This window comes from Mytilus trossulus, chromosome 2 (assembly GCF_036588685.1).
Source record: "Mytilus trossulus isolate FHL-02 chromosome 2, PNRI_Mtr1.1.1.hap1, whole genome shotgun sequence".
Lineage (NCBI taxonomy): Eukaryota > Metazoa > Mollusca > Bivalvia > Mytilida > Mytilidae > Mytilus > Mytilus trossulus.
Window position 1 is genome coordinate 26,639,386 of NC_086374.1, and position 24,323 is coordinate 26,663,708.

The 24,323-nt window shown below is 29.5% G+C and overlaps 1 protein-coding gene across 1 annotated transcript in view; it reads right to left on the reverse strand.

The window, feature by feature from the left end:
- Positions 1 to 5,435: 5,435 nt before the first annotated feature.
- The window catches only part of LOC134706866 (serine/threonine-protein kinase 17B-like), a 36,981-nt gene continuing 18,093 nt past the window's right edge, over positions 5,436 to 24,323 (reverse strand). The window contains exons 2-7 of the mRNA XM_063566187.1: positions 21,958 to 22,170; positions 20,399 to 20,537; positions 12,387 to 12,513; positions 11,978 to 12,026; positions 10,063 to 10,242; positions 5,436 to 9,256 (exon numbers count right to left, since the gene is read on the reverse strand). Coding sequence (XP_063422257.1) covers positions 8,812 to 9,256; positions 10,063 to 10,242; positions 11,978 to 12,026; positions 12,387 to 12,513; positions 20,399 to 20,537; positions 21,958 to 22,170 — 1,153 coding nt within the window. The 3' untranslated portion in view covers positions 5,436 to 8,811. The remainder of the gene's footprint in view (positions 9,257 to 10,062; positions 10,243 to 11,977; positions 12,027 to 12,386; positions 12,514 to 20,398; positions 20,538 to 21,957; positions 22,171 to 24,323) is intronic.

Here is a 24,323-nt window from a genome sequence, read left to right on the forward strand (position 1 = left end):
ATGATAGGTAAAAATGTCTAAAATTAGGGTAAAGCAGTCAACATTGTGTTATAATCTTAATCACTATAAACGAAAAAGTATAATTCATAAAGACAATTAATAAACAGTCAAAGTATTATTATTACTAGTTAATACAAATAAAAGAATATTATAACAAGTTATTAAGATGATTAACAACGTCAGTACCCATAATCTACAATTCAAGACCATTATGTATTATTTGTGATGTTGATACTGAATATTTATAAACAAGATATGGGTACTTTACGAGGAACAGTGTTATGAAAACGTACGAGACGTTCTTTGACATACGCTTGCTATTCAACTCTCAAATCTCTTGTGATGTTTTACAAAGTCTGAGTAGCACCTGCAAGATCACGAACACCGAGTAAGTTGGGAAATATATATCTCATATCAAGGTGCAGTTGTTATATTGCTACTGAGGTGGTTGAAATTAATTATTTCAAAATTAATATCGTCTCGTTTGTCATAGATTCTGGTTCTGAGAAGACTGCGTTTGTCGTCAAACTTGATTCCATCAATACGAAACGTGATATAATCAGTATTCAAAGAAATTCCGAAATCGAAAGGGTGATTCATGATAGTGTTAAACCCACATTTTTTTCTTAAAATGTTCTGTACCAAGTTAGGAAAATGGCCATTGTTATATTATAGATCGTTTTTGTGTGTGTTACATTTTAATGTTGTGTTTCTGTTGTGGCGTTGATCTCCTCTTATATATATGATGCGTTTCCATCAGTTTTAGTTTGTAACCCGGATTTGTTTTGTTTTTTCTCAATCGAATTATGAGTTTTGAACAGCGGTATACTTCTGTTGCCTTTATTTGTTTTCTGCATTTTTGCCCCACCAAGGGTGACTGGGGAATAAAAATATGGTCACTTGGTTCTTCCGACCGGCAGAAAAATAACACTTTGCCGAAGTGGGGCGTCCATTTGGCTGTGCGGGATGTATTAAGTTCGCAGTCACGTTCGGTCAGATTGGGGAAGTTAAATCCGATTCCTCGTGCAAACAACCCTTGCAACAACTCTTTGAGTGAATGTGGCCTGTTGCAAGACAAAATGTCAATATACCCTCATTTTTCAGTGGCAGTCCAAATTTCCCCGACTATCATCCCGAATGGCCTCTATTATGAGAAGACCTACCTATAGTAATTATTGTTAACTTGTTTTCGTCCTGAATATGCATGAAATATTTGCCACCGGGCGTGTAGCAACTAACAATCAATCAATCTGAATTTTTGAAACCACCTGATCTAATTGATATATAACATTGGTGACCCCACTGCTGCGTATCTTATTCTGCCTGATTAAAAAAATAAAAATTTGTAGTATGTGAAAATATCAACCATTCACAACATCGGATCTGCAATGGCGTCCATGAGCGGTTCTTTGTGAACTACTTTTGATAAATCATTTGCCTCCCGTACATTAAGTTATGAAAATAAAAGATAATGGTAGTATCCATCCAACAGCTGTGGCAACTTTGACTAGTTTCCTGTAGTAGCAAGCATATTATGATAACACTTTTCAAATTATATGCCTTTTTTTGTTACTTTCTTGTTATTGGTTGTTTGTCTGTTTGACAGTAGTAGCGGGTGTGGTTTGTAGCACTGTGCAGTATATTTGGCTTTTCCTGTCTATAGATTCATGCAATTGGCAAATCTACAGAAAATTTCACTATCGCGGGAGATATAAGCTATGACAAAATCGTCAAATATATCATTTAAGAGACAATAAATACCCTCATGATATTCAGTAGAAGTATTTTGTGATAAAATCAAAATAAGATTCTACTTAAAATGCGGTCCAAATTTTCTAAATTTGTCGCTTGCAACATGAGTAAATAGTCCTTAAATCCAACCTCCGTTCAACCCAAAGTCCCGTGTAGCAGGATCTGCTTACTCTACCAGAGTTCATAAGATCGCTCGCAGTTTTAGGTCGTGTTCCAGTTTCTCATACTTCGGTTTCAATATTGTATTTTGTATCATGTTTGTCTTTTGATATTTTTGTTTGTGTTTGCCATTGCATTGTCAGTTTGTTTGCGACTTAGGAGTTTAATAACTCCTTTGGTATTTTTACCACCTCTTCCTGATTCATTGTCTCTGTAATAAATGGAAGCCAACTTATATTACAGACAAAAGCTTGGGAACATATAGGAACATATAGCTGAATGAGACCATAGTTAAATCGGGAGCTACGATGAATCTTTGAATAAGAAAAATAATATTATTCTATAAAAGAGGGCCATTAAACTCATAAATCGAAAATAAACTGACGCCATAGCTTATAAAAAAAAACAATAGAACAGAAAACACTACAACTTAGCAACACGAATTACACCAAGAACTAGGGCAATCGCAGGTGCTCCGGGAGGGTAGGCAGATCCTGTTCCACATGTGGCACCCGTCATGTTGCTCATGTTTTTATGAATCTGGTAATAATTCTAATTCGCTAGAACATATTCGTAAAAAGTGAACGGGAATGCAATAACGACATATGGAACAGATCATCTGAAACATAAAAATTCCATAACGGTCAGCCAACTCCTGTTAAATTTTACGAAGGGGTGATTTCAACTTCACAATTTGAATTAATATCTTCCTAGTGGGAAACAATCCTCTATAAAGGAAATCATGATAGGATATACAAGCATAGAAATATCGTACCAATTGCGAGATATATACTATAAATCTCTACTTGATAATAGTTATCAAAGGTACCAGGATTATAATTTAGTACGCCAGACGCGCATTTCGTCTACATAATACGCATCAGTGACGCTCATATCAAAATATTTGTAAAGCCAAATAAGTACAAATTTGAAGAGCATTGAGGATCCAAAATCCAAAAAGTTGTGCCAAATACGGCTAAGGTAATCTATGCCTGGGATAAGAAAATCCTTAGTTTTCGAAAAATTCAAAGTTTTGTAAACAGGAAATTTATAAAAATGACCACATTATTGATATTCATGTCAACACCGAAGTGTTGACTACTGGGCTGGTGATACCTTCGGGGACGAAACGTCCACCAGCAGTGGCATCGACCCAGCAGTGTAAATAGTTTTCAAAGGTACCAAGATTTACCTGATAACTTATGAACGGATTTAAGCAACTGAACAATGAAGTGAAAGATTAAAACTATTTTTTATATAAAAAGAGCATTTAAACATAAGAATAATGTTCTTTGGATATTCTGGAGAGAAAAAAAACATCTCTCATTTATAATCATTTCCTTCTACCAAATAACTTCACTCCTTATCTTCATTTAAAAGAACAGCAGTACAAATAGGCCTCATATCTTGACTTAGATCTAGAAATTGACAATGAGGGTCGGTTGATAACAAAACTTTACGACAAAAGATTTGATTTCAGCTTTATAATTGTGAACTTTCCATTTCTAAGTAGCAACATTCCAGCAGCACCTGCATACGGGGTATATATCTACCAATTGATACGATATTCCCGTGCTTGCATTTCCTATTATGATTTTCTTGATAGAAGCTTGCTGCTCACAAGGAAGCTATTAAACCAAAAGTTCCAAATGGTGAAGTTGAAATCATCCCTTCGTAAATTTTACGGACGCCATCACGAGTTGGTTGTCCGTTACGGAATAACCATTTCACAAATGATATCGGATATGTTCCTTATGTCGTTACTACAATCCCCTTCCCTTTTATGAGTGTGACCTACCGAATTAGACTATTTACCTGATTTGTTATCACATAAGCAACACGACGGGTGCCACATGTGGAGCAGGATCTGCTTACCCTTCCGGAGCACCTGAGATCACCCCTAGTTTTTGGTGGGGTTCGTGTTGTTTATTCTTTATTTTTCTATGTTGTGTCATGTGTACTATTGTTTGTCTGTTTGTCTTTTTCATTTTTATCCATTGCATTGTCAGTTTATTTTTGATTTATGAGTTTGACTGTCCCTTTGGTATCTTTCGTCCCTCTTTTATACCCCTTTCTTCCTCTGTAAATTCGGAAGAATAAGCAACCATCCCAACAACACATTTTTGTCCACCTTACCACCAAAAGATAATAATAGACTATCTAACCTGGCGTGGTATAATGCAAAAATAAGCAAATTGTCTGCAATCAGTGTTAATGGTAATATTCTTAAACTGCCTACGATGGTGTACAGAAATTAAAGGAATTATTTACATTTGGAATATCAAGGTAAAAGAATTCCTAAACGAAAAACCTAGGCAGCACACAAAACCTTGAAAAATTAACCTTTCACATATATTTGAGGAAATTTTTTATTGAGTTATCTCCAGGATAATTGTATTTCTGTGGCAACAATAATTTGGCTGCAATTTCATATAATATACCTTTACCAAAGACTTTTTCAAAGGCTAGCAAACATTTGTCAATACAAGAGGCTGTCACAACGACAGCAAACCGGATTTATTAGCATTTATTTGTGTCCTGGCAATATCACAAGAACCATTACTGATGATTGGTGAAAGTGAAAATCGTCAATATAAAATTTGACCTCTATATTGTCATCAGTATCAACATATTAAAATTTGAAAAGCTTAGATTGAATGGTTCATGAGTAAATGCAACAACGTGAATGGAAACAACATTTTACGATCTTTCAAGAACCATAACTCCTGAACGGTAAAAGTCAAAATCGTCATTATTGAACTTGACTTCCATTTAGTCATCAGTAACAACATATTAAAATTTGGGAAGCTTTGGTAGAACAGTTCATGTGTTAATGCACGGACACGACTGGAAACATTTTAATTATGAGTAGGAAACAAACTAGAACCATTGAGTCCAAAATGATTCAATCTTTTCATAGCAGTGCAACATTTGCATTTCATTATACAGAGGTTTAATTGATTGATTGATTGTTGGCGTTTTAACACCACTTTTAAGTTCCACTTTGGGGTTATTTCATGGCGGCAGTTTTATTGGTGAAGAAAGTTAAAGCCCTGAGAAACACACTGACCTTGATAGTAAAACTGACAATCCTATGAATTAAGATTGGAGTCCAGTGCACTAGCATGGACAGGGTTCAAACTCACAGAATTGCTGTTATTTTCTTTTCGTTTACCATTGTGTGTAACCGTATTCCAGTGTATTGTGCTCTGATGTTCACAAACAAAATGATTGTATTCAATGAACCAAATAAGTATCATGTGTCTCATATGATTGAATTTTTTTATAGTAATTGATGTTCAGCCTTTCAAACAATTGTCTGTGTCACTTTGTGTAAATTTTTTGGGGTGTAAAACACATATTTATAAATGCACAGACTTAACAGAAACAGTGTAAAAGGTTAATGAAAACAAAAATAATGTCAAGATGGCTTACAAGCACACTATCATTTTTTTTTATGTACAAGCTGTTAACTATTAGGTAGAAACTATATATATATTTCAATATAAAAGCAAACTAATATATTCTAAATTATTTCTTTTAATAAAATTGATGTTAATATGTTTATAGTCTATACAAACTATAATTTTTTTTACAACTAAACTTCTATTACAAAAAAACAAATTTGTCTATTTACACTAATTTTGTAGACATGCTTAACACATTTAATTAGTTCTAACAATACAATACATGAACAAAGAGACTGGTATTTTTAACCATAAATATAAACAGGAAAAATAGTTTAAGGGGAGGTTATAAAAAGAATTCAATGTAAATATTATCAAGGGTATAAGAAGTAAAATCCCATGTAAATATTTCTTGAATGTTAATATAATGATAATCAAACCTGTTGTTACCTTTAACTAATGTCTTGTTATACCAGAGTCTGGAATGAGCCCATATAAACAAAATCTAATGGTCTGAGTATACTATTTTATTCTCGAAATTGAAAACAAAATAAAACATGACATGAAGTAATAATATATACTATTACATATACTAATATAAAATTGGAATTGTTCTTTTGGGGGAATATGGTCCAAAAAGTTACTACAACAACACAAAAAAGAAATGATAGCATATTTTAGAATTAACATGCAACTGTTGCACGTGTTAGTATATACTTTTTTTTAATTGCAGATTTCCATAATTAGTAAAGTTGATTCTTATCTTTATTTTTGGAATCATGAATTAAGATGAGGGTATTTGAAAACTGCAATTATGTTGTAAGAAAAATATATTAACATGATAAATTCCATAATCATTTCACAACATCAAAAAAAAATAACACATGTATAGAAAAGAAAAAAACAACATTTTGGTCAAAAAATTATCTAAAAATATTGGTCATGAAATACTGATAATGATTAAATGTATGCATAATGCTGATGTATCAAAAAATGTGTACCAAAACTATACATGTAAAACTTCATGTATATTCAGCACCAAATAAATTTTAATCACTATGTTCCCACAAATTGTGTAGTTGATTCTACTTTTTTGTTACTGTTAACTGACAGTTATTGGTTGTAACATTGACATTTTATGTTAAATCAGCCCATACTAACTAATTCAAATGTATAATTTTTTCAATCTTTAGTCAAAAAATATTTAAACATCAATACAAGATTATATTTTTTTTACTGAAATAACCCTGGAGTCATTTACTCCCATACATACATGATCTGCACTGATTTTAAGAACATTGCCTATATAAACCTTGGACATAAATTTCATAAAGATTGTTAAAAAAATGTAGTTGTGATAGTGTTTACAAGAACTAACAGACGGACAGATAACTGGACCTTTGGTTTGTCTATTCTACCTTATGTATTGCATAGGCCAGAAATAGGCTTTCCTTGAAGGCTTCTTTTTTGTCATTCTATTGAGAAAAGACTAAATCAATGTATATATTATCATCATAATTATAATACGAAAACACTTGCCTGTCCGTTAACAGTAACAATAGCATATGTGTTTAATTTCAAATAAAGTTATCATTGGTCCTGAAAAATTGTGCAATCTACTCATCAAGAAATGTTGCTGCAAATAGCTATGTGTGATTCAAAAAGACTTTTAAGCAGAGCTTTTCATCTTATGTATAATTGTATAAAAAAAATAATTCATAAAATGACAATTTATGATTATATATGATAATTCTATAAGATCTTTGTTTATAATTTCCAGATTATTTTTAACTTGATTTTATATTTTCTACTCCAAAAATGTTCTTTATATTTAAATTTGTACAAGGTTTCCCATTAGCAATAGTTGTTTCCTTTTCTTTTCATTTTCATACAACACATTTAAACATCTTGAAATTGCATGTCATGAACAAATGAATGACAATGTGAATTAAAACATGAATTGCTATATCTCATTTGGTAGCTAGAAATTTGATAATGATTTTGACATTATAATTTGATACTTTTAATGCCAAATATTATTTTCTCAAACAACTCCATATTAATGTTAGTAAAGGCTTACTTTTTCACGAATGAACATGACAGGAAACTGTTTATATTAAAATTTGGTATGATTCTTGTCTAGTTCTGTCATATTCTGAATTTTTGTATGCTGAAGTACTGGTCTGATGTATCAATAAAAAGTCTTCTGTCGTTTAAGTGATCGTTTTTTCTTTGACTTTTTTGTATAAAGGTATATTTCTGACTTGGTCGATTAACAATTACATATCTTTTGGTCATTTACAGTTATAAATGTATATTACTTCATAAAATAATACATGTACAGGCATAATAAATAATTCAGTCCAACATTCTTTAATATGTATTTCTCTGAGAACACCAATTTATGTATGGTCTTAAACCATAAACTTTACCATTGATCAAAAATGAAAAAAAACTATAATTTTTTAATTTAAGGTAACCATGGCCAGTGTTAAATTCAGATAACTCTTAACATTAGCTAGCAAGTTTTAAGACCTTGAATGAATCAAAATAAGACATACAGTTTTCTCTATACATATATATGTAGGTATCTATTTATCAAATTTGTTTGAATTTTTCCTAGCACTTTTAAGTTTTTTCTACAACCCTTTCATAATTTTTTTTTTAATTTACAGTATTATTTTTCATACAAATAATGTATTTGAGAATTATCAACCCTTTTATCTTTAGTACATCACACTACAACAACTGTTTGTAAATTATATGGCACTCCCTGTACTGTGTTTTAAATTATATAAAAAGCTTATAGCAACTGCAAATAGTATGAAAATATGAAGGAAGCAAGCTTAAATATATCATATGACTGGTAGTACCATCTATTGAGTTATTGCAGGAGTATCTATTTATTATTTGCATTAATGTGCATAGAACAATACTAATAATATAATTACAGTTTTGTTATTTTAAAAAATGTTATACTATTCTTTTCTCTTAAATAGAAGTAATATTGTTTTGGATATTCACCCACATAAATGATGCCTGGATAACTAAGTATCTTCATAAATTCATTAAATTAATGCAAAAGTAAAAAGATAAATCTATTTTTGTCTTGGAATTACATGGAATTTCATATTTTTGTATCTGATCTTTGTAACTGTGAGACAGAATTTTGTTTGCAGATTGGTCAAATAATTGTTATTTATTTTATATGTGTTACACCTGAAACATTTAGTTTATTTTTTCAAGAACCTAGCATCTTGTCAATATTTCAAATCTTCAAAAACATGATTAGTAACTATAGTTCAAAATGCAAATATTTATCTGCATCTAGTTTTTGTGAGATAATAAAGCAATATCCTTTCATTGAAAATTACATTGAAGTAGAACACTTAAAATAATTTTAAAATTAGGAATACATTGCATTAAATATGATATGTTTCACAGATATGTGGTAAGTCTTTGGGTTAGTTTTAGGGTCTATAGTTGTCCATAATTATACTACAGCTTGCGTAGATAAATTACTGTTGACATCGTCCATCTTGTAACTGTCCTTCATACATTCATTCTCAGAACATGTCATGTTTTCAGTACCTTTTGTCTTCTCACATTCATCAAGAATATTTGAGTTAGAATTGCACTTGAATATTTTACTTGGGATGCTATCCTCACTATCAATGTTTTCTGGTTCTTCTAAAACTAGATTTAAATCTTTATGTTCACTTGGTAAACTGTCACTGGATTCGGAACAGTTTTGGACAATTTCAACAGGTATTTCTTTTTCAGCAATAACATCAGACTTTTCCTCTTGTTCATCACAACTTTCAATCATATTTTCTTCACTGTTTTTACAATTTTCACTATCACCTAGCAATGTTTCAGGGGAGATAACTCCACTTATCCAAGGATGCTCTAAACACTGTATGGTATTCATTCTTTTTCTAAAAATAGTAAATATATGTTGTCAAAAAATTCAAGTTATTAACTTACATAAAAATTTGAACCGCAGGATATAATTCAGAACAGTTGATGTGTCATTCATTTAATTTGTCAAGACAGTCTTTCTATAATATATATTAGCATTGAACCTTTTCTTCAATGTGTACATGTGTTACAGGTCACTCTCTTGTCTTATTATTAAGGGAAGTAAGTTATTTTTAATTCCTCTTAGGGTGTACAGCAGAGTATCAGTGTTTCTCTTTTTAAGTAACATATTAAACTTATTTTAAATATTTTTAGTATGGTATGCATTTTTGAACCCCAAATATGTAGTTTATAGAGAGGATGCGTATTTTACACAAATACAGATGATTTTTCCATTAATATTGTGTTTTTCTTCATTATTGTTACTTGTTTAATGTTCAAGATGTTTTTTTATTTTATTGATTTATCTGTAAAAAAAATATCAATTAATGATTTTTACTTCTTCAATTAATAAATAAGTACTGGTGGGGCATCCAGCATGAAATTAAAATGTAGTGTTACTGATTTTGACACATTTTCAACAAGGAGAACCAACATGTTTACACTTTCATCCAGGTATTAAGCAAAAAAAGATAACTTGTATTTGCAATGTTTTTCAGCTGAAAAAATAAAAGAGGTATTCCGTTCACAGTAAACCAGGACTCATGGTCACAAGTGTGAATCCCAGTTAACCAAGATTTGTTGGCAAAAGGATTAAGATTTTAGAGATTTATGATGACCACAAAAATAAACCTCAAATATATCTTCTATACAAACCACTTACTTTGGATTTTTAATTAACAGTTTACATATAAAATCCTGAGATGCAGAGCTGAGATGAGAAAAGAGGTTTTCTGGGAATTCTAAATTAACTTGCGATATATTAAGGAAAGTCTTTTGTTGGTTGTCGTCAGCAAACGGTGAATGGGCTGTTAACATTACATAGGCTAAAACACCTAAACTCCTGAAAAATAATAAACAAATGGATTAATGTATACAGGTGGCGTACAGTTTTTAAGATTTTTTTATATGAAATACATAAAACATAACATAACCAGTGACTTTTCCAATAATTTTTAGTATCATATTAATATCTTGTACACAATCTTGTAGGTATGCAAATGTTCAATACATTCATGTGTACTTTTTATATTGACCAATTATGTATAATTTACCTTAAGTGCAACTCTTCGTATTTAGAACAATCTGCTTAATTTAGGTAGAAATGGAAAGTAGTTTAATTTGACATTCTGAATATTTTTATTAAAACATGTGATAACTAGATTATTTAAATTCATTTAATCTGCTGTATCTGTCTGCCCTTTAACAATCTCCAGCTATGGAGCTCCACTTGTGTTTGATATTACAACTTTTAGTATTGATTTTGTTAACAGTAAATTAAAAGCAAACTTAAATATTATTGTTATATATACATATGAACATTTGTGGATCTTCAATCTGTTGATACCTATAATTTGGCATGGCACAAGATCATGTTTTTTTCTCTGACTGATTATGATCTCTTTACACTAAATACATTGGATGTTGGATGTGCAATAATTGATAATTTCTTATTAGATGCATGATTTTTCATTATTAGTTGGCATTGGCTATGGACTATCTGTCAGCCACTTGAGTACTGGTCTGAGTACACAGTAATCATCCTTTGATTTTCGTTGTCAACAAATATAGTCCCTAGTGTGGACAGTGTGTTACTTGCCAATTCTTTTTATACTCTTTCCAACTTTATTTATCATGTGTTATGCCTCAAAGAGCAAGTAGGGGGGATGAAATTACACTTAAAAATTTGGGTCATGAATTGAAAGTCAAGTAGTGATTTAGTTCAGCTAAAAAAGGTTAAAAATTAGCATTTTGGAAACTGTCAAAATATTTCAAGACCCCCTTAACATAAAATTGTCCATATTTTGAGTTCGAGCTGATGAAGTTTTCTATAATTTTGATATAATTTGTTCCAAAAGTAGTACAAAATACTGTAAACACTGTACAAATATCATTCAGAAAGCGCAAGTGGGATTTTTTTGAATTTTCATTTATTGTCTAAAGAAAATGCACTATAAAGTAACTGTGGTCTCAGATCTGTACTTAGTGTCTTTTTGTTATTGGGAGTTCAAGAACCCGGCCACATCCACTCTGTGTTTGTTAGATAAATTTCTATTTGCATCAATCTGATGAGTTGAGCTTTTCTCAACTGAGTTTTATAGTTCATTCTTATGTTGTACTGTTACATCACTGCCTCATGTAAGGGGATGGTTGGGATCCCGCTAACATGAGTAACCCCGCCACATTCTGTATATATGTGCCTGTCCAAATCAGGAGCCTGTAATTCAGTGATTGTCATTTGTTGCTGTACAACATATTTGTTTCTATTTAAAAAAAAATTGGAACTTAAATTATGCCATAAGTTTTCTCATCTGAATTATTTTACATTTATCATTCTTGGTCCTTTTATAGTTGACTATGTGATATGGGATTTGTTCATTGTTGAAGGTTGTAAGGGGTTATAGTTGTTAATTTCTATGACTTTTGTTCCAATATGAAGAGTTGTCTCATTGGCAATCATACCACATCTATTTTTTCTTATATTGAGTTGATGTAAAATACCACCATATATGAAAAACAATATGTTTCATCTCAAAGAATATAGACTATTATAATACACAGTACTTTTCTTGACTTACCACATATCTGTATGAAGACCAAGAGGTTCATAATCTAGAACTTCAGGTGCTAAAATATATAGAGAGAATTTAATACATTGTCTTCTAGATTTATTGACATATATAATTAATAATAACAAAGCAGCTATTCTCAATATTACATCTCAATATATGTTATCATTGTTTTCTGTGTAATTTCAAATCTGAAAAAAAAGTAGAGTTGATATGCAAATAAAAAGTTTGTAATATCAATTTTCATGTACAACAGCTTTCCTCAAATTGGAGATTTTTTTTTAATATGATTAAAGGTGTTGTTGTGTTAAATCTCAAACTTGGATTTAATGGTTGTACATATGCTGAAAGATAGTCCAAAAGTTAAATGAATGACAGATAATTTAATTTTCTAAGTCTATTATTTGAGCATACTTACCAACATAGTCAACTGTTCCTATAATATCCCTGATATCTTCTCCTGTGTTCACGAGACAAGCAAATCCCAAATCACACAATTTTATATCACCCTTAGGAAAGGGATGCGTCAGTAATATATTCTGTGGCTGAAAAAAACAAACAAACATATAAGCACACATTTCCTCATACATAACTATAAACAAACTTAACTTCTCTTCTCTTAATACTAGTATATCTCATTCTTAATTCTAAAAGACTGAAATAATAGTTATCAACAAACTTAACTTCTCTACCCTTAATACTAGTATATCTCATTCTTAATTCTAAAAGACTGAAATAATAGTTATAAACAAACTTAACTTCTCTACCCTTAATACAAGTATATCTCATTCTTAATTCTAAAAGACTGAAATAATAGTTATCAACAAACTTAACTTCTCTACCCTTAATACTAGTATATCTCATTCTTAATTCTAAAAGACTGAAATAATAGTTATAAACAAACTTAACTTCTCTACCCTTAATACTAGTATATCTCATTCTTAATTCTAAAAGACTGAAATAATAGTTATAAACAAACTTAACTTCTCTACCCTTAATACTAGTATATCTCATTCTTAATTCTAAAAGACTGAAATAATAGTTATCAACAAACTTAACTTCTCTACCCTTAATACTAGTATATCTCATTCTTAATTCTAAAAGACTGAAATAATAGTTATCAACAAACTTAACTTCTCTACCCTTAATACTAGTATATCTCATTCTTAATTCTAAAAGACTGAAATAATAGTTATAAACAAACTTAACTTCTCTACCCTTAATACTAGTATATCTCATTCTTAATTCTAAAAGACTGAAATAATAGTTATAAACAAACTTAACTTCGCTACCCTTAATACTAGTATATCTCATTCTTAATTCTAAAAGACTGAAATAATAGTTATCAACAAACTTAACTTCTCTACCCTTAATACTAGTATATCTCATTCTTAATTCTAAAAGACTGAAATAATAGTTATCAACAAACTTAACTTCTCTACCCTTAATACTAGTATATCTCATTCTTAATTCTAAAAGACTGAAATAATAGTTATCAACAAACTTAACTTCTCTACCCTTAATACTAGTATATCTCATTCTTAATTCTAAAAGACTGAAATAATAGTTATAAACAAACTTAACTTCTCTACCCTTAATACTAGTATATCTCATTCTTAATTCTAAAAGACTGAAATAATAGTTATAAACAAACTTAACTTCTCTACCCTTAATACTAGTATATCTCATTCTTAATTCTAAAAGACTGAAATAATAGTTATAAACAAACTTAACTTCTCTACCCTTAATACTAGTATATCTCATTCTTAATTCTAAAAGACTGAAATAATAGTTATAAACAAACTTAACTTCTCTACCCTTAATACTAGTATATCTCATTCTTAATTCTAAAAGACTGAAATAATAGTTATCAACAAACTTAACTTCTCTACCCTTAATACTAGTATATCTCATTCTTAATTCTAAAAGACTGAAATAATAGTTATAAACAAACTTAACTTCTCTACCCTTAATACTAGTATATCTCATTCTTAATTCTAAAAGACTGAAATAATAGTTATCAACAAACTTAACTTCTCTACCCTTAATACTAGTATATCTCATTCTTAATTCTAAAAGACTGAAATAATAGTTATAAACAAACTTAACTTCTCTACCCTTAATACTAGTATATCTCATTCTTAATTCTAAAAGACTGAAATAATAGTTATAAACAAACTTAACTTCTCTACCCTTAATACTAGTATATCTCATTCTTAATTCTAAAAGACTGAAATAATAGTTATCAACAAACTTAACTTCTCTACCCTTAATACTAGTATATCTCATTCTTAATTCTAAAAGACTGAAATAATAGTTATAAACAAACTTAACTTCTCTACCCTTAATACTAGTATATCTCATTCTTAATTCTAAAAGACTGAAATAATAGTTATAAACAAACTTAACTTCTCTACCCTTAATACTAGTATATCTCATTCTTAATTCTAAAAGACTGAAATAATAGTTATAAACAAACTTAACTTCTCTACCCTTAATACTAGTATATCTCATTCTTAATTCTAAAAGACTGAAATAATAGTTATCAACAAACTTAACTTCTCTACCCTTAATACTAGTATATCTCATTCTTAATTCTAAAAGACTGAAATAATAGTTATCAACAAACTTAACTTCTCTACCCTTAATACTAGTATATCTCATTCTTAATTCTAAAAGACTGAAATAATAGTTATCAAAAAACTTAACTTCTCTACCCTTAATACTAGTATATCTCATTCTTAATTCTAAAAGACTGAAATAATAGTTATAAACAAACTTAACTTCTCTACCCTTAATACTAGTATATCTCATTCTTAATTCTAAAAGACTGAAATAATAGTTATCAACAAACTTAACTTCTCTACCCTTAATACTAGTATATCTCATTCTTAATTCTAAAAGACTGAAATAATAGTTATAAACAAACTTAACTTCTCTACCCTTAATACTAGTATATCTCATTCTTAATTCTAAAAGACTGAAATAATAGTTATAAACAAACTTAACTTCTCTACCCTTAATACTAGTATATCTCATTCTTAATTCTAAAAGACTGAAATAATAGTTATAAACAAACTTAACTTCTCTACCCTTAATACTAGTATATCTCATTCTTAATTCTAAAAGACTGAAATAATAGTTATCAACAAACTTAACTTCTCTACCCTTAATACTAGTATATCTCATTCTTAATTCTAAAAGACTGAAATAATAGTTATAAACAAACTTAACTTCTCTACCCTTAATACAAGTATATCTCATTCTTAATTCTAAAAGACTGAAATAATAGTTATCAACAAACTTAACTTCTCTACCCTTAATACTAGTATATCTCATTCTTAATTCTAAAAGACTGAAATAATAGTTATCAACAAACTTAACTTCTCTACCCTTAATACAAGTATATCTCATTCTTAATTCTAAAAGACTGAAATAATAGTTATAAACAAACTTAACTTCTCTACCCTTAATACTAGTATATCTCATTCTTAATTCTAAAAGACTGAAATAATAGTTATCAACAAACTTAACTTCTCTACCCTTAATACAAGTATATCTCATTCTTAATTCTAAAAGACTGAAATAATAGTTATAAACAAACTTAACTTCTCTACCCTTAATACTAGTATATCTCATTCTTAATTCTAAAAGACTGAAATAATAGTTATCAACAAACTTAACTTCTCTACCCTTAATACTAGTATATCTCATTCTTAATTCTAAAAGACTGAAATAATAGTTATCAACAAACTTAAGTTCTCTACCCTTAATACTAGTATATCTCATTCTTAATTCTAAAAGACTGAAATAATAGTTATAAACAAACTTAACTTCTCTACCCTTAATACTAGTATATCTCATTCTTAATTCTAAAAGACTGAAATAATAGTTATCAACAAACTTAACTTCTCTACCCTTAATACTAGTATATCTCATTCTTAATTCTAAAAGACTGAAATAATAGTTATAAACAAACTTAACTTCTCTACCCTTAATACTAGTATATCTCATTCTTAATTCTAAAAGACTGAAATAATAGTTATAAACAAACTTAACTTCTCTACCCTTAATACTAGTATATCTCATTCTTAATTCTAAAAGACTGAAATAATAGTTATCAACAAACTTAACTTCTCTACCCTTAATACTAGTATATCTCATTCTTAATTCTAAAAGACTGAAATAATAGTTATCAACAAACTTAACTTCTCTACCCTTAATACTAGTATATCTCATTCTTAATTCTAAAAGACTGAAATAATAGTTATCAACAAACTTAACTTCTCTACCCTTAATACTAGTATATCTCATTCTTAATTCTAAAAGACTGAAATAATAGTTATCAACAAACTTAACTTCTCTACCCTTAATACTAGTATATCTCATTCTTAATTCTAAAAGACTGAAATAATAGTTATCAACAAACTTAACTTCTCTACCCTTAATACTAGTATATCTCATTCTTAATTCTAAAAGACTGAAATAATAGTTATCAACAAACTTAACTTCTCTACCCTTAATACTAGTATATCTCATTCTTAATTCTAAAAGACTGAAATAATAGTTATAAACAAACTTAACTTCTCTACCCTTAATACTAGTATATCTCATTCTTAATTCTAAAAGACTGAAATAATAGTTATAAACAAACTTAACTTCTCTACCCTTAATACTAGTATATCTCATTCTTAATTCTAAAAGACTGAAATAATAGTTATCAACAAACTTAACTTCTCTACCCTTAATACTAGTATATCTCATTCTTAATTCTAAAAGACTGAAATAATAGTTATAAACAAACTTAACTTCTCTACCCTTAATACTAGTATATCTCATTCTTAATTCTAAAAGACTGAAATAATAGTTATCAACAAACTTAACTTCTCTACCCTTAATACTAGTATATCTCATTCTTAATTCTAAAAGACTGAAATAATAGTTATCAACAAACTTAACTTCTCTACCCTTAATACTAGTATATCTCATTCTTAATTCTAAAAGACTGAAATAATAGTTATCAACAAACTTAACTTCTCTACCCTTAATACTAGTATATCTCATTCTTAATTCTAAAAGACTGAAATAATAGTTATAAACAAACTTAACTTCTCTACCCTTAATACTAGTATATCTCATTCTTAATTCTAAAAGACTGAAATAATAGTTATCAACAAACTTAACTTCTCTACCCTTAATACTAGTATATCTCATTCTTAATTCTAAAAGACTGAAATAATAGTTATAAACAAACTTAACTTCTCTACCCTTAATACTAGTATATCTCATTCTTAATTCTAAAAGACTGAAATAATAGTTATCAACAAACTTAACTTCTCTACCCTTAATACTAGTATATCTCATTCTTAATTCTAAAAGACTGAAATAATAGTTATCAACAAACTTAACTTCTCTACCCTTAATACTAGTATATCTCATTCTTAATTCTAAAAGACTGAAATAATAGTTATAAACAAACTTAACTTCTCTACCCTTAATACTAGTATATCTCATTCTTAATTCTAAAAGACTGAAATAATAGTTATCAACAAACTTAACTTCTCTACCCTTAATACTAGTATATCTCATTCTTAATTCTAAAAGACTGAAATAATAGTTATAAACAAACTTAACTTCTCTACCCTTAATACTAGTATATCTCATTCTTAATTCTAAAAGACTGAAATAATAGTTATAAACAAACTTAACTTCTCTACCCTTAATACTAGTATATCTCATTCTTAATTCTAAAAGACTGAAATAATAGTTATAAACAAACTTAACTTCTCTACCCTTAATACTAGTATATCTCATTCTTAATTCTAAAAGACTGAAATAATAGTTATCAACAAACTTAACTTCTCTACCCTTAATACTAGTATATCTCATTCTTAATTCTAAAAGACTGAAATAATAGTTATCAACAAACTTAACTTCTCTACCCTTAATACTAGTATATCTCATTCTTAATTCTAAAAGACTGAAATAATAGTTATAAACAAACTTAACTTCTCTACCCTTAATACTAGTATATCTCATTCTTAATTCTAAAAGACTGAAATAATAGTTATAAACAAACTTAACTTCTCTACCCTTAATACTAGTATATCTCATTCTTAATTCTAAAAGACTGAAATAATAGTTATAAACAAACTTAACTTCTCTACCCTTAATACTAGTATATCTCATTCTTAATTCTAAAAGACTGAAATAATAGTTATAAACAAACTTAACTTCTCTACCCTTAATACAAGTATATCTCATTCTTAATTCTAAAAGACTGAAATAATAGTTATCAACAAACTTAACTTCTCTACCCTTAATACTAGTATATCTCATTCTTAATTCTAAAAGACTGAAATAATAGTTATAAACAAACTTAACTTCTCTACCCTTAATACTAGTATATCTCATTCTTAATTCTAAAAGACTGAAATAATAGTTATAAACAAACTTAACTTCTCTACCCTTAATACTAGTATATCTCATTCTTAATTCTAAAAGACTGAAATAATAGTTATAAACAAACTTAACTTCTCTACCCTTAATACTAGTATATCTCATTCTTAATTCTAAAAGACTGAAATAATAGTTATCAACAAACTTAACTTCTCTACCCTTAATACTAGTATATCTCATTCTTAATTCTAAAAGACTGAAATAATAGTTATCAACAAACTTAACTTCTCTACCCTTAATACTAGTATATCTCATTTTTAATTCTAAAAGACTGAAATAATAGTTATAAACAAACTTAACTTCTCTACCCTTAATACTAGTATATCTCATTCTTAATTCTAAAAGACTGAAATAATAGTTATAAACAAACTTAACTTCTCTACCCTTAATACTAGTATATCTCATTCTTAATTCTAAAAGACTGAAATAATAGTTATAAACAAACTTAACTTCTCTACCCTTAATACTAGTATATCTCATTCTTAATTCTAAAAGACTGAAATAATAGTTATAAACAAACTTAACTTCTCTACCCTTAATACTAGTATATCTCATTCTTAATTCTAAAAGACTGAAATAATAGTTATCAACAAACTTAACTTCTCTACCCTTAATACAAGTATATCTCATTCTTAATTCTAAAAGACTGAAATAATAGTTATAAACAAACTTAACTTCTCTACCCTTAATACTAGTATATCTCATTCTTAATTCTAAAAGACTGAAATAATAGTTATCAACAAACTTAACTTCTCTACCCTTAATACTAGTATATCTCATTCTTAATTCTAAAAGACTGAAATAATAGTTATAAACAAACTTAACTTCTCTACCCTTAATACAAGTATATCTCATTCTTAATTCTAAAAGACTGAAATAATAGTTATAAACAAACTTAACTTCTCTACCCTTAATACTAGTATATCTCATTCTTAATTCTAAAAGACTGAAATAATAGTTATCAACAAACTTAACTTCTCTACCCTTAATACTAGTATATCTCATTCTTAATTCTAAAAGACTGAAATAATAGTTATCAACAAACTTGATGTGCCCAATAGTTGTCTTCCTGGGTTTTTTAACAATGACAATTATGCAATATCATGTTGAGCAAATTTTAACAATATCTATATGATTCTTTGTTCGTCATACTTTGTAACTTGAAATATTATTCTCATATTGTGTTCTTCAATAATTTAATGTATCTGGTACAAGATTGTTCTGACCTCTAAAAGCTTCTTTTATAGGACTGGCTGGGGCCATATGACATCAGAGGGCAGTACATTTTGAAAATATCAATTACAAATTTCAAACTAGAAATTGTAATAGATCCATTTTCAACTACCTACTTAAGATAAATCATAAACTGTTTGATTTTCATTTCATTCCAAGAATATGTAACTTTTTTCTCCTACTGACCCCCTGTAGCACAAAGAATCTCCCCCAACTTTTGCTTTGTTCTTTCACTATGTACAAGCTGTCATGTAACTGCATAATTTCATTCTTGTGCAACAACAGACAATGACAGACACAGACCCACATGATAATTAAAGCTTATTCAGGTGAGCTTAAAAGGATTTCAGATGTTTGAGTAATCTCAGACTAAGATGTTGTGTGTTTGACATTTCTACAAGTATAATTTTAAAAACAGTGTAGAGGCATTCTTGATTTAGCACTGAAGTGTAAGTTGTTGGGCCTTGGTGCAGGTTTCAGTGAGTTTAAGATAAACAAAGGTGACAAAAAAGGTGTTGCTAAGCTTCTGGTTTTGTCAATAGCATGAAGCAATTTTGTATCAGGTATTCCCGACCGTGCAACAAAAGACATACAAAATCACTCACACAAACTTCATTCAATTCAGCTTACTCCCAATATAGTTGGTAGCAATAAATACTTTATGAATGTAAAACCAAGTTTGTACTTATTAAATTAATCATTTTAATCTTTTTCAGCCAAAATGTATTTGACCAATACCTTTATATCTAAATGTACTATATTTCTTTGATGAAGATAGTCAAGTCCTTCTAGGATCTGTTTCATAATCTTAACAACATCTCTTTCTTCAAAAGATTCTTCTGTAACACATTCATGAAACAGTTCTCCACCAGAGCAGCTGAAATAAGCATCAAACTTAATGAAGCATGAAATAAGACTAAGTCATGCATTAAATTAAATGTAAATATAATGAGGTATAATACAATAACTACCTACTTAATGTCCATTTCAATTACAGCTGAAGTAAATAATTGGTTTAAGGAATTATGATAAAAGTGCTAAAAACAGTCTTCCTTGTTTCTTATGTTTCGTAAAGATCAGAGGTCATACGGATCACCAATTTAAAGGAAGTTACAAGATATTTATGGATATATATAGTTAGAGGAGGGGTATAAAACAATATATAATTATCTTATTAAATTGTTGAACCCATTACCTTTTAGAATACGTAAATTGAAGGATTGATTAGTTTATGATTGCATTGACGGATCCAGAAATTTTCATAAGTGGAGGCCCACTGACTGCCTAAGAGGAGGCCCGTTCCAATCATGCTTCGGTGATTCCTTATATAATCAACAACAAAATTTCCCCTGCCCCTCCTTAATCCACCTCTGAATTACATTTACTATATGTAATCCTTACATGTCAGTTAAAGTATAAACATCCTTTTTATTTCATATAACTTTTATCTCAGTTGTTTTCAATTATTCAAAATATCAATGTCCATGTTTTTCATGTACTGTGGATTAATTATTATTCATTGTATACCAAATTGATGGATTTCGAGGGTACAGATGAACCAAATTTTCAACGAATTGCAAAATTTATGTAGTCCTTGAATGCAGAGATTGGCAAAACCACAAAATAAAATATCCACGAAAGTGCAAGTTTTCCTCAATCCATGAAAATCGATACCCACGAAAATAAATGAATTCACATTGCTAATTTTTTTAATCATCATGGAATACAATTCAAGGTCAATGAATTTTATCCCTCTAAGATTTCTTTATAAATTCTTCAGCTTCCAAGAATGTGTCAATGTACAAACTTGGTTATACTGAATATTTTCCTGTATATTTATCATAAATCATCAAAATTCATATTAAAATAAGTCATGACAATAAAACTTGTTCTACTATTTAATTTTATTTCCCTATCCCAGAAAAAACCTGTTTACTGCTTAACATGGTAATTTTAAATAATACATTGTATAACTGATTAAGATGACTCAGTGAAGAAATTTAATGCATAAAAGTTACAACAGCTGTGAATTCTTTTATGCTGTCTCATAAACTGTCACATGTGGTTTCCTTGATAAAATTGTAGTATACATGTACTTTATCAAAAGATAAATTATTTCAACTTTGATCCACCCCTAGATAATAATTTCCTTATTTTTGGCCTTTGTAATCTGGTTTCAAATTCAATTATATATCAAAGTAGTATATTTGGTACATACAAAATATCTTTTTAAAAATAACATTTTGAACTCCCATCCTGTTTTATGTAATTAATTACAACTTCCTTCCGATACTTACTATTCTGTAATTAAAATAAGTTCTGTCGGTGTTTCAAACACCTCCAGTAATTGTACCAGTCTTGGATGTGATATGGCATTTTCTAACATCACAACTTCCCGTAGTATTTCCTCCCGACATGTTTTGCCACGTCGACGTTTCTTAATGTACTTTGCAGCAACTGTTTGTTTTGTTTCTATGTGCACTAATTTTCTCACTACAGCAAATTTTCCTCTGAAATAAAAAAAGAATATTTTTTTAAAATCATTCAAACAAAATGCATCATATACAAAAATAATTTTTCCAGCTTCAAAAGAGCAAAACATAGAATATCCATACAAAAGACAGACATGCACACGCTGAAATGTCTTGCCTGTTAACTGACCATTGATTTTATGTTGAAAGTCTTAAGGATAAAGAATTTACTACAAGTATCACATAAACTTAACATATTTAAAGGTCTTGAAAAACTAGAGGCTCTCAAGAGCCTGTGTCGCTCACCTGCTACTGTATCTACTGATGTCGGTCATCTTGGTTGGTAGGTGGGGTCATTAGACACTTTTTTTAAATAGATACCCTAGTAATGATTGTGGCCAAGTTTGTTTAAATTTGGCCCATAGTTTCAGAAAAGACGATTTTTGTACAAGTTACAAAAATGACGAAAAGTTGTTCAATATTGACTATAAAGGGCAATAACTCCTAAAGGGGTCCTCTAACAATTTTGATCATGTTGACTTATTTGTAGATCTTACTTTGCTGAACAGTATTGCTGTTTACAGTTTATCTCTATCTATAATAGTATTCAAGATAATAACCAAAAACTGCAAAATTTCCTTAAAATTAACAATTTTAGGGCAGCAACCCAACAATGAGTTGTCGGATTCATCTGAAAATTTGTGAGGGGAAAGATCTTATTCTAATGGACATTTAAATCTGAAAAGCTTTGCCCTAAATGTCTTAGTTTCAAAGATATAATTCAAAAACTACATTTTACCGCTATGTTCTAATTTTAGCCATGTCGGCCATTTTGTTTGGTAGGCAGGGTCATCGGACACATTTTTTAAACTATATACCGCAATGATAATTGTGGCCAAGTTTGGTTAAATTTGGCCAGGTAGTTTCAGAGAAGAAGATTTTTGTACAAGTTACAAAAAATGACGAAAAGTTGTTAAAAATTGACTATAAAGGGCAATAACTCCTTAAGGGGTTGACTGACAATTTTGGTCAGGTTGACTTATTTGTAGGTCTGACTTTGCTGAGCATTATTGCTGTTTACAGTTTATCTCTATCTATAATAGTGTTCAAGATAATAGCCAAAAACTGCAAAATTTCCTTAAAATAACCAATTCAGGGGAAGCAACCCAACAACAAGTTGTCCCATTTGTCTAAAAATTTCAGGGCAGATAGATCTTGACCTGATCAACAATTTTACCCCCATGTCAGATTTGCTCTAATGTTTTGGTTTCAAAGATATAAGCCAAAATATACATTTTACCCCTGTGTTCTATTTTTAGCCATGGCGGCCATCTTGGTTGGATGGCCAGGTCATAGGACACATTTTTAAAACTAGATACCCCAAGGATGATTGTGGCCAAGTTTGGTTAAATTTGGCCCAGTAGTTTCAGAGGAGAAGATTTTTGTAAAAGTTTACGGACGACGGACGACGGACGACGGACGCAGGACGACGGACGACGGACGCCAAGTGATGAGAAAAGCTCACTTGACCTTTCAGGTCAGGTGAGCTAATAAGGTCAGGGTCAAATAAATCCTGCCAGACAGACATGTGCATTTTACAACTATTCTATATACCAAGTCATGGCCAGTATAGTTGCATGGTATATGAAATACAGAATAAAACACAGAAAACTTAACATTGACAAATGAACAATGAAAATGAGGTCAAGGTAGGATGATACCTGCCAGACTGTAATGAACCTCTTACAATTATTCCATACACCACATACAATTAACCTACTGGTTAAACATGTTATAGCATCTGAGAAATGGATCTAATTACATAACTTTAACCTTGATCACAGATTTATATGAGGTCATGGTCAGGTGAAACCTGTCTGATGGACATGGAGATGTTACAAGATACCCATGTACCAATGGACATGGAGATGTTGCAAGATACCCATGTATCCAAGTGAGTTATTCTTTTTCACATAATAAGTGAGAAATTCAAATGACATCACTTTCAAATTTTTTTCAAGCAGTCAGTTAACCGTGAATGAGGTCATGGACAATGGACATGTATCAGACAGAATCTTCTTAACATAAGGTATTTGCATACAAGATATGAAGCATTCAGATCTTCTACTTTCTTGAATATAAAGTTTTATACAAATAGTTTATGCCTTCAGATGGTAATACATATATACTGG